The sequence below is a fragment of the Gasterosteus aculeatus genome, chromosome 3 (assembly GCF_964276395.1).
Source record: "Gasterosteus aculeatus chromosome 3, fGasAcu3.hap1.1, whole genome shotgun sequence".
NCBI lineage: Eukaryota > Metazoa > Chordata > Actinopteri > Perciformes > Gasterosteidae > Gasterosteus > Gasterosteus aculeatus.
Genome location: NC_135690.1, coordinates 11,484,292 through 11,496,812, shown reverse-complemented (window position 1 = coordinate 11,496,812; position 12,521 = coordinate 11,484,292). Strand labels below are relative to the sequence as shown.

General features: G+C 43.5%; 1 protein-coding gene across 1 annotated transcript in view; it reads left to right on the top strand.

The window, feature by feature from the left end:
- Nucleotides 1–3,914: 3,914 nt before the first annotated feature.
- gpr158b (G protein-coupled receptor 158b) overlaps nt 3,915–12,521 on the top strand; it is a 38,858-nt gene continuing 30,251 nt past the window's right edge. The window contains exons 1-2 of the mRNA XM_040171232.2: nt 3,915–5,135; nt 8,427–8,532. Coding sequence (XP_040027166.2) covers nt 4,294–5,135; nt 8,427–8,532 — 948 coding nt within the window. The 5' untranslated portion in view covers nt 3,915–4,293. The remainder of the gene's footprint in view (nt 5,136–8,426; nt 8,533–12,521) is intronic.

Here is a 12,521-nt window from a genome sequence, read left to right as displayed (position 1 = left end):
CTCGAAAATCAGTTAGACAGAGACTTTTGTGTGATGTCTGTTGTGTGAAAGCATGGTTTATTCTACACGATGTACACAGCAGTTAGCGCCTATTTTAGCTGGAGGTTGTTGATTTCACACCTGTTCACGCTTGCATAGTAGGAGATAATTTATGACCCCTCCTTTGAGAACACACATGCACGCACGCATTCCACAGTGTAATTCTTTGGGGATATTGACAAAGGCCCAGAATGTCTTCTGACTCCTGCATGGACAATGAGGCATGCCCTCAAAATGCCCTCAAAAGCTGTTGTGATTAAGTTATTGAGAGTACGACCTTCATGTGATTGGTGGAAATATGTTTTATTATCTTAAATGCCACATGTCATTGACGTTCAAAAAAACACGAGTTTGCGAAAGCTGAATTCACTCAAAGATTCAAAGATTTTTTATTGTCATTTACACACTCAACTCCTGCATGTGGTGTGACCCTAACCCTATCTTATGTCTGTGGAAACATCTGCTGTGTAATTATAATAAACCACCCTATACGCAGCGATGCTCGTCAAACAGAGCTGATGTGATAGAGCCGCAATTGGATATATGATTTAATTATGTATGTATGTATGTATGTATGTAAATAACTGCTGCTCAAGTATTGAACTAACACCGTACTAAACTGCTGCATACAATAATGTACTTTAACTGAGGCCGGGTCATGAGGGACCCCCATGATTTACAGGCAATAGAAGGACCTTATCACCAATAGCAAGACTTATCTATTTATAAATTCAATTACATCATACTTGCATTTGGTTTAGATGCAGATTGAGAATACCAAGCCATCATGTATGTGTTCTCAGGTATTATTCCTGATGGGTTTTCTCCCTGCATGTGAAAGTGTTTGACTGGCATTTACACAGGCTGCAAATGTGTAATAGGATATTCGTATTTTTCTTTATTTCACTTTCTAATAACAAAGGGGACTCTTGTCCAAAGCTAAAGAACAAAGTATTTTGCCAAAATCAGATACCATAACAAAGAAACTCATTTGGAACATTCTCAACCAGCATTAGTTGATTTAACTGTCCTCCCTTTGACAAACTGTACCTGGGGAAATCAGCATGTATACCGTTTTTCATCTTCATTAGGCAACTGCAGATAACATGGCAGCCAGAGCATTAGCGTTGGTAACAAAATCAATTTGAAACTTATACTATTTTCCTATTTTTTTCTATTTTAATTATAATCTTGATACCCTGTTTGTTTTATAGGACCACAAAGATGGCCGATTTGACTCAGAATTCTGCTGAACAAAATAAGATTTAAAATATCACATCTTTCTTATTTTCATCTCTTGGTTACCCTTTTAATATCCGCAGGTGCATGGTCAAAGATGGAGACTTGAATACCCAAATGCAATAAACTGAGGATCAACCAAGACAGCAGGCAACTTCCAACAGTCTTGCTGCACAGCAACCAAAGATTAAAAGAATCTCCCACATTCATGTTGTTGACAGCTTCTTCATTTGCTCAGATTTGGGTGTGGTTTAAAAATAAACAGCCAGAAGAAATATATTCTTCTGGTCATGAGTATTTTGCTTTTTTCTGAGGAAATTCATGAGGAACCTTTGGGAGAACAGATAGCGTGTGTGATAGAACGGCAGTCTCTCATGCACTGTTGCAGATGGACTCGAGTTGTAAAGCATGCAGATGAAGCAGCAAATGCCCATCAAATATTCATCGGGGCAGGGGAGGCAGTGCAGCTTGTAAAAGAAGATGAAATAGAGGGGGCAGGAGCCATCGTTTCCTACAGTCTTTCGTCTCCTTCCCTGTGATGATCTCTCACTGCTTGGTACCGTCTCTTCTCCTCCACCCAATTCACCACCTCCACCACATACACACCTTTTTGGATGGGAGCCCTGAGGCTGCTTAGTCGTTTGAACCAATGTACAAACTGAATGAACGAGTTCCTAGTGATTTCTCGGACAATTCCTTCTCAGTGTTATCTGTTCTATCATCAGCGTTTGCATCTGGCATTATGAACATATACCTCCAATGATTTGGAACAGATTGGTCGGTGTGTATGTGTGTGGGAGGTGTACACTGTAGATCTTACGCTGCAGGTCCCGACAGGCTACCTTCCTCACCTCTTGCTGCAGCAGTCAGCGGGGGGGGGGGGGGGGGGGGGGCCTCTGCGGTCGTCACCTTTCCGCTGCCACGGCAACGGCCCAGGAGTCACCCCGGGCCGGAAGTACGCCGCAACGCCCATTTAAAATCCAAGGCTGTCTCCTGATGAGCCTCATGAGCAAAACGAGACAGACACCAAATCAATGTTTGTTTGTTTGTTTGTTTTACTGATGAACACTGAGGCAGATGTCACACGAATGGTCGTCTCTCTGACTTCTCTTGTTCCCATTTTCTTTTATGTGTGCATTATGGCTATCATAATGTATTGATTTGTAGTTCCTGAACATAAACTTACAATATCGGCCACTATACTTCTGTCAGCTCACCCATCATGGAGGACGATATGACAAAACAAACGATCCTCTTTACTGCTGACTGAATAATTTTGTCAGTAAAAGGTATTCTTCTCCGCAACAGATTCAGCCACTTTTCAGTTTAGGTCTCCAAAGTTGAAACTGTGGAAGGTTGTGAGAGATACCAAGAGCCATCTTGTGCTATATTTTATTTCCAATTTTTGTAAATCTTCTGTATATTTAAGGTTCAAAATACAAATGTTGCTGACCGCAAAATCAACTGTAAAAGTTTAAATGCAGTTGCGTAGTCCAGAGCGTGTTGTTACATTTCAAATGGGAGGTGTGGTACGGGAAATAAATAAACTCAATGTGCTTTATTATCTATACAGCACACCAGGATGCTGTATTAAAATGCTTGATTTTCGAGGGAAACCGTAAAGTAAAACATGGATAGTTTTAGGAACCAAATGGCAACATCTCTAATGTGGAATGTTAAGCTTTCAACATACTTTGGTTCCTAAACTGCACACAAAAACGTATATGATAAGTTAATTCAATCCAATATAGTTTATTGAAAAGGACCATGTACAGCTCAACCATGAACATCCCCATTTGATGCACTGTATCAGATTAACGCTTCAGTTAATCTGTGGTGCTTTGACAGGCCATAACAAGCATAACACAGTAACAAACAGAATGACCGAGTAATGGCAAGTGGTGAAAAGAACACAAAATACAAAGCTAGGATGTCAGGGTGCGGGGAAGGCAGGATTCAAACGCAGAGTTCAAGGAAACAAAAAGACTTTAATAGTCAAAATCCAAAAGATCAAGGCCAAGGGGGCAAACCGCAGACGGGGACCAGGAACGCAGAGGGTACAACATGGGACAATAACAATGAGCCACAAGTGACATGAGACACACGTGGTTTAAATATACTAGGGAGGTGCAGGAAAAGCCAGGAAGGGAAGTTACCCAGGGAGACAAGAGGCAGAAAACTACAAAATAAGACAGGAAATAAACCCAAACTGTGACATAGGGAGTAAAAGTAAGTGGTAAAAATCACTTTGCTCACTGAGTACAATGCTGAGCAGCTTTTAACTGATTTACTGTGTTGGTATAAGGTGAACACGGGCTTGTGTGGTTGCTTTTTGTCACCCCCTCCCACATTCAAACGAATGTTTTTTATTCTGCTTTAAGACGACCGAAAGGAGCAGCCTGCCTCGATCCGCCACCTGCTGCCCTCACGGTTCTTTCCCACGGCGGCTACTTTCAGCACCGGACAGCTCCGGTATCACCCGCGCCCCGCCCACCTCCGGAGACTGGCACGCACCGGTGGGCGACACCTAAAAGTGGCCTTGTTAGGGTTATATTGGGAGGGACGGGACTTGGAGAACAATCTGCTGCGCGTCTTGTCATCGTGCACGTGGATTTTTTCTCAGAGAAGGAGTCGAGAGAGAGAGAGAGAGAGAGAGACTGCGAGCGCTCGTTACGCCTCTGGGTGGACAAGGGGGGCGATGAGGAGTCAGTGTTGTTGGATTTGTTGAATGAGCTGTGAGGCCGAGGGGGTGTTTCGATCACACAGTGCCACTGTAAGAAAAACGGGAAAGAGGAAAAGAAAAGTCGGCGTTTTCGCGGATAAAATGCGCACAGGACCGTCAGTGGAGAGGCTTCGTCGCTTTAACGGTACGACATGTAGGACGTCCTTTCTTTGACGTGTGCTTCCTCAAGTGTTTCTCATTGAGCGAAGAATAAACAGAGTAGCTTTTGTTATGCACGCCACACTTCTCCGAGTGCCCGCGGTCTCTCCTCTGTGCCTGTAAAACGGAACGACATGGCTCTCCTGGTCGTCCCGCTGCTCCTGCAGACAGGGCTCGTTTGGGGATCGAACTACGGGTACGTGGAGTGGTCGGATAGCGAGCGGGAGGAGAAGCACCCGTCTGTCATCAACAGAGAGGCGCCCCACCACCCGACCTACTCCCCGCTGCCGGCCACCGACCGCGCGGTGGTGGCGCACAAGATCGAGGAGGACCTCCCGAGGGTGGTGACCGCGTTCCTGCACTCCGGGGACTCCTCGGCGCTCAGGCAGGTCAACTGCTCGCGGAGGTACGAGCTTAGCAGCCTGCGAGGCGGCCTGCACGTCGCCTCCCACTACTCCCTCCACAGCATCCTGGACACCGTGGCGCACGCCACAAACCTCCTGAACATGATCCTTCAGGCCAACAGGTCCCGGGAGCAAACCTCGTGGAGGGACGTGCACTGGTACCACGCGCTGGTCCAGAGTATCCTCGAAGGGGACCCCAAAATCCACAGGGCGGTGGTGACGTTCCACGCGGACGCACCGACGCAGGGCCCGAGCGTTTTCCTCCAGGCGACCAGGACGGAGAAGGAGGTGGTGCTGCAGGACTTGACCGGCTCCGCGCACCCTTACCTGAGGAGCAGGAGCCCGGAGTCGGACTGGTTCAATGATTTCAGGGACGGCAGGAGACCACACATGCACAGAAGAGTCCCGGAGTTATCGGGCACGAAGAGTGGGAGTTACCTTCTCGACAAGAACCAGATCAAGTGGTCGGCACCGTACCTGGAGTGCGAACACGGGGCGTTTGTGCCCTATTGGCTGCTCACATTGTCTGCTGGCTTCTATGGACTGAAGAGCGACTTTGCACCAGAGTTCAGGTGAGCTGAGGGGGGTTCGCGTGTGTATGTAAAAATAAAAAAACTATATGCAGTCTGTGCTTAAAGATGCATGCAGTGTCATTTGGCGAATATAGGTGTTCACAACATTACACTCACTCAACAGTCATGTACTATTTTGTATTAATACTCAGTGAGGCTAAATGTAAATTTTGATCATGATATGAAGGATCGATGCAAGAAACAGATGGTGCAAAAGTGGTGCAAAAGTGGCTTCGCACACAGGTAGACCTTTTTCATAGAATATGCTCACCTGTCAAAGCACAGCTGCGCTTCTCTTCTGCATCTAATGAGCACTGCAAGCTTTGCAAAGTGCGTGTGTTGGTGGAGGGTAAAGTGGCCATCTGTGTGCTTATGCTATAGGTGCATAAAACCAACCAAGGATCTCCTGTAAAAAGAAAAATCTAAATTAATTCAATAACAATGAAGGATCACGCGCTGCGTTACGACAACACTCTGAAATACAGGTGCATTAAACCCTTACTGCTGTCTGGAGATGTATCTCCCAGATGGCCAGTCCAATTCTATCAGAAATGATTAAGTGCACAAACATTTTTTTCATTTTCTGAAGCCACAAATACTTCACAAACACCATGCATATGTTTAGTAAAATTGATCCAAATTGAATTTATAAAATACAGAGTGCTACGGATTTGGGCCTTGCAGGCATCCACCCTGCTGACATGTCCCTAAGCAAAGTGCTACATCACTACCTGCTACAGAGACAGTCCCCTCTGTGAAGCTCGCGACGGAGCCACCAGCTGCTCCGGACAGGTTATAGTTTAGTTTTTATTCATCATTTATGAATCCATAACACTGGGCTTGCATGTCAACAGATCGATCTTGGGGACAGCCGAGTAGAAAGTGTCATCTGATGAAAACCATTTCAAATAGTTGAAAGCTCTAGAAAAATGTAGAAAGAGGAGATTGAGTTTTTCGGATGTCAGCAGAGGGAACACGCTAAAGTGGTCGGTTAAGATCAGACTCATAAAGTGATGCACTCGTTAATTGAGTATAACTATACGACTGAGCTGGATTTATGTTATTCTCCTCCTCACTCCACTTCTTATAAAGTGGCTTGTGGTCCGCAACTTTATGTGACTTCCGCCTCTCATCTCGGTCCTGTGGCGACATTTCTAAAAATAGGAGGCTGGTTGGCTGAGAACAGAGCATAAGCCGCTGTAGATAGTTCCACTATCTCTGATACTCTCTGCCTCAAAGCAACATCGTTCTCATCTTTTTTTCCCCTCCTGTTCTCTCTGTCCTTCAAAGGCCAATTTAAACCTCAGTCTTTGTCCGGTGCAGTTGGTTCTGATAGCGGCTTTCGCACCACAGAAAAGAGCCCATTTGTTTCTGCAAACCAAATCATTATGTCCATATTTTGATTTGTGAAGCTCAAAATGTGTTGTCACTTAGGTGTCAATACATTTGCCTCTGTGGTTGTGTACTTGAGGACAGCTGGTGGTGCCGAAGCCTTTCTCCATGCTTGTTTGTTCCCCTTCCAGGCAGGCTGGTGGTGTCGGACTCACCCAGCAGACCGAAAAAGAGAGAGAGGGAGAGAGAGGAAAGAGGGAATGTGGGAATGAGATGAAAATCATAGAGACAAAGCATGCTTTTTCATGTGGATATGTGAGGGAGAGGGGGGAGAGGGAAAGATGAACCACGTTCGGCTACACCCAGTAGATCAACTCTAATGTCAACAGCTTAAGGGAACTTAAGTCTTGAACGAGTCTTGAACTGTGCCAACGTCCTGCAGACATGTTTGGGTTTTCAAGCGGAGAGGAAACGTGAGAATCTTTTTCAGGTTTGGTGTGAAAACACCTTATGGTGGCAGTGTTGGTGAACAGTAGAGAATTCAAGTCTAACTGAAGTCTTTAAACGTTTACATTGAAACACAAATCAAAGACAAGTTACTTCCATAATGATTTGCACTGGATGCAGGTATTTAATCAATATCTCTAATAATATGTCTGGTTTTATACCCCTTCAATCCTTCATTAGTTTTACGGGTGCAGGTTAGAAAGCAGAAACACTTTTCTATAAGAATCTAACATCAAGCGACAATGTTTTTTTTTTTCATTTGGACTTCTGGATAACTGTGGTAAACTCAAGTTCCATATTCACTCGTCTTTTGGCTCTGTTTTGGTCTCCTCCATCTCCCCAGTAAAATATCTGGCCCCATAGCTGCTCAACTATGCTCACCAGTTTGTCGGAACCTTTGTTTTTGTGCAGTTGGTGGTCGGCAGGTGTTCAGTGGGTTTATCTGAGCCCCTTCGCTGAGAGCAGCTTGGCGTTTACGGAGAGAGGGAGAGATTCAGGCCAGCTGGTGCAAAATATTGGGCCGGCTCCTTGGGAAGCGGTCGTTACACGTCTCCCCATGTCCGTAACCTAACAACATTAACAACGTAGAAACAGTGTTCAGTGATAAAGCATCTCCTTTAAACAGTAACGTTGCTCAACATATTGTGTTTATGGAGGTTTAAGAACGAAGAGAATGAGAATACAAATTTTCTTTTCTTCCTAAAAAGCAAGAGGAAACCTAAATTGTTTTTAAACCATTTAACCGTTATATATCTCTCAGTGCATTTCGAATGTCTGCTGTTGGATAGTGTGATGTTGTATGTGTTGTGTTGATTGAAATCTGTTTTCCTTTTTTCTTTGCTTCTATTTTCCTCTCTTTCACCTCCATCACTCTTACTTCCGTTTTCCGAATCCCATCTGTTAAATTCATTCCTCTTTATAACCATCGTCCCGTTCGCTGCTTCGTCCACCATTGACCTTACTTCCCCTGAGCGCCACTCTTTCGTTCTTGATCATTTATTTCTCTTCCGTTCTTTTTCTCTCCGTCTCCATTTCCTCCCCCCCCCCCGTCACACTGATCTGCTCGACCTCACACTATTGTGTCACCTCTCCACATTCCCGTTTTTTTTTCTTACTCACATATTACATTTCCCATGACTCCTTTCTACATTATATTACGGTCTCTCCTGTGTTATTTGTTATCATTAATCCAATCTTTTCATTTTGTAATGTCATTTTTTTTACTTTGTTTAATTCTTACCCAAACCTAATTTAATTTGGCCCTCTTCATCATTTCCATCCTCTTCTCTCATCCTTCTTTTATAACATTTCTGTGGCTCCACTATATTTTTTCTCTATCTTGGCACCGATATCCATATGGATTTTCTCACTATTTCATCCAACTGTTCTCATCAATCCTTCCCATTCTCCTTATTTCCTCCCCTCTTCCCTCCCCCTTTCTCTCTCTGGCAGGGGTGTGATTCGTGTGGACGTGAACCTGCAGGATGTGGACATCGACCAGTGCTCCAGCAGCGGCTGGTTCGCTGGGACTCACCGCTGTAATCTCACTAGCATGGAGGTGAGTCTGCTCACCAGTAACAGTATCACTGTTGCATTCAACCACATGTGCAACCATAGAACATTTTGTTTGTAAAAGAAAATACATCAATCACTGCGATCACAGCAGTCAAATGTGCATCAAGGTGAAAGAGTAAAAAGATGATCAACGGCTTTGAAATATCGTGAAGTAAAGACTTGAAGGAGGCATTTTTCAAGAATCTTTCCCGTTGGACATTAGTGTTGTTCACCATTTCCCCTCATAACCATACTATTTATTATAAAGTGTCCCTGACGCAGCCAACTTACTGCAAAGCTTTCTAGTTTAAAGCATCAGCTAAATCGCAAAAAAACGTAAACTTAAGAGTACAGCTGTCTGTCAACTCGACCACAGTGTATAAAATGTTAAAAAGAGAGAAGTTCAACAAGTGATTTATCCAAATGTAAATGCAAGTACAGTGACATGCTCACATGTTGTATGTGTAGCAGGTTTAATCTTTTCTTCACAATCTACGTTTAGTATGTTACCATGCTCGCGTTAGCTGACTAGAAATAAATAATAAATAAACTTAGCATATATTTAGAATTCAACAAATCAAAATGTACAGGATTGTAGAAAAGTAATAACAATTCCTCCTGAGGGGAACATGATTGTTTGAATCAACCCCATGATGTTGGTTGGGCAAAAGTCAGCAGATCATCATCAAGACATCAGGGTTCATCATCGATGATCAATGTTATTTTACTGAATAATCAAAAGGTTTTTGTTTGTGCTAGTGGTGCTGTTCAAAAGGTCAAAGGGGGTCACCAGAGTGGTCAAGTCCCAGCAATCATTTCATCCTTGGAGTACCATGGATATCAGTGCAAAATGTCTCTTCAATCATCCAATAGTTGTTGAGACATTTCACACAAAAGAAAGCGAACCTCTCGATGGAGCTAGAGAAGAAGCCAGTGGATCGTATGTATCAATAGACTTTATCCTCGGGGGACCATGAACGCTGTCACAAATCCCACGGCAAATAGAGGAGAAGCATAGACATAAACACATATCCAAGCTGCGTAATGACTGACGGGCTGACAATGTAATTCATTGCGCAGCAACACGAACACGGCAAAAACGCCACCGGGATCGTCTCAGTGGCGTCACAGTTGTGTGTCTGTTGATGTCGGCTGAGTGGGCTGCGGTTTGCGTATCTGTGGCGATGAGTGCTGGTGATGCTGATATGTATGTGAGCGTGTCCTCTCTGTGGTACGGCGCTTGTACCTGTGTGACCGGTGCGAAGGAGCTGGCAGCAGCCGTACATCATGTTGTTATCTGTTAGAGCGCCCGTGTGTGTGCACGCGTGTGTTACGTGAGGTATTGCATGAAGCCTCTCTTCCTCCACCAGAGGCCGAGTAGCTGCCGAGGGGGCTTGCGTGGCATGTTGCCGGCCACGCGATGTATAATACATGCAGTGTAATGGATGGCTGCAAGACGTGGTGAATAATTGACTGATGCTCTTTGTCCGTGTGCCTCAGCCGTTCTCGGTTTGTCGAGAAAACACGGTCTGTCGCCACGTTTAGATCGGTTTTTTCTTCTGCATCGTTCCATCGTCATAAGCAACCCTCTCTCATCGCTATTGTCTGACAAAATCTGAATGGCGCCGATTATTGAATTATATCTTATATTAGTTCAGATATGTTCGTGTGTGAAAATAGTGTGTGGTGTCTTTTTATTGTAGCACCATCATTTTAGCAACCAAGACCGTCGTAACCAGTCCATTCAAGTCTACTTCATAGGAGGTGGATTTTGGTTGTAATCATTTCTACATGATTTGATACGTTACGTGCATATATTCTTTCCTTCTGCTTTGTGCAAACATTGCAACTGCTTATTTTCTGTGGATAAAATTAAGCCTGAACATGAAAGACCATTAGAAGAGATGTTCAGAGGGATCATTACAGAGCGTACCGCTCATTACTCTCCTCCTCTGATGACTCTTCTTCACACACCATGTTTGGCTAAGCTGCAGTCAATAATTCAGCGTTGTCTTGAATTAGAAATGTTCATTGTTTCTGTTATGAATACAAGAAGTAATCATTTAAAATCATTTAAAAAGCTGCATTGCTGCAACGTCTTAGGGGACAAATATTGTATTGACCAATAAAATTGATCTGTGTCTAACCATGCCATTAATATTTTCCTTTGATGGATTATTCATTTAGCTGTTTAGTCTACTAGTGGCTCTTCATGCTTTTTCATGCTGGATGACGTCTTCTACATTTCTGGAAAATGCAACATTTAAAGTGATGCTTTTATGTGGTTCTTTGTGGATAAACTCAGTTTTTCTGACTCGTCTATTAATCCGTTACCAATTTGTCATCAAAATCGTTTTAGTTTTAGTAAAACTAAAAACCAACCATAGTGTATTTGGTGGACAGCCCTAAAAAGAAATGATAGGAATTCATATTTGAAGAGAGGATAAATGTAGATGTATTACAGCGGTCCACTGCATGTATACAGTTTCTCAGGATTTTACAACAAAGGGTTTTTCAGCAGAAGTGATTTGTATTATAAAGCTTTGAAACACAGGTTTAGGAGTCAATAGCCATGGCAGCAATGGCAATGCATCCAAAAGTCGACAAGTGGTTTAAATCAACCCTCGACCCTTTTACAGAGCCACTCGTGATGGAAGACATAGTTTCATTGGAGTTGACAGTCTGTAACGTCTCCGAGCTGTCACTTACATCTTGTTCTTTAACGAGAAACGGGAATCAGCACAGTTATAGTCCTTCCTCATGTAATTTCTCCTCTGGTGGTATTTCCCTCTTAACATTCTCTCTTTTCATTTTCATTTTCATTTTTTTGCCTACTCTACCCTAATCTATATAATCTATTGCTGATTGCTTGATTTCTTTCAAATCAAAGTCAAAACAGTGCCGTCCAAATCATCAAAAAGGTAATTTGAATTCTACGGCTAGGCTGGTTTTCGCAGACTACGCATAAATTGCCTTTTGTCCCTAAGACACTCTTAAAAAAGCACTTTCATTTCTAAATCACGATAAATACATTTTTGGGGAAATGGGCTGTGGAAAGTCAGTGTGAGGCTCATTGCTTTCCCCGCTGAGAACAAACGCACCTTGAGGGCTCCGTCTCACAGAGACACATAAAGACTCTCCAGCGTGTGACACGGCACAGTTCTACCACGGCGGTACACTTCTCACCGCCGTGCAGACCTAATGACTTCATTTGTTACCAAACAACTATTATGATACCACTGCAGTTTCACAACTTTGTTCGGCACGATAGAGAATATGAGCTTCCTCGGCTTTGTTGTGAAGGCAGTTTGGTACAAAAACCTAAGAGGATTCCCTAATGTCTGGCAATTTACAGTCCGAGCGTTAATTGGTTTTTTTATCCACCAGTTGCTAATGAGAGTGAGGATTGTTGTTGGCGCGCAGTTCCTTAATGAAAGAGCCATCAAACAAATAGCAACATCCTGCAGCGTTCGTCTGGAGTCGTGTCTTTGACACAATGACAGATGCAAGTTTAATATTTACTCTCCTTTCAGTTTGGCTCGCTGATAGCTCCACTACATTCAACCGCCAGCGGTGGCTGCTGAGTGTGTCCACTAACAATACGTTATGAGTTTATAATGTGATGTACATGTACGTTATGTACATCACCTGTTCTAGTTGAACAACTCGGGAAAGTTGGTGGCCGTCTCTTCCAGCCGCGTCGGCAATTGTTGGCAAAACATTGCAAATTGAAACTGTTCACTCGGATGTTTGAAACATCTCTTTCAATCAGCCAAAGAACTGTGTGACTGTTAACAAACCTTTGACAGAATGGCTGCGAATCTGCCTTCACTTGTAGTAAGTCAAATCCATTATTGATGCTAATGCAATTGATTTAGCCGATTTAAAGCAAACTATACACTGTATCTTTTTTTCAAGTTCCTCTTGTTGAGGGGAAGCCAGAGTAGTTAAATAGTTATCTTAGTTTCCCTTTTCACAATATAGATTGACATT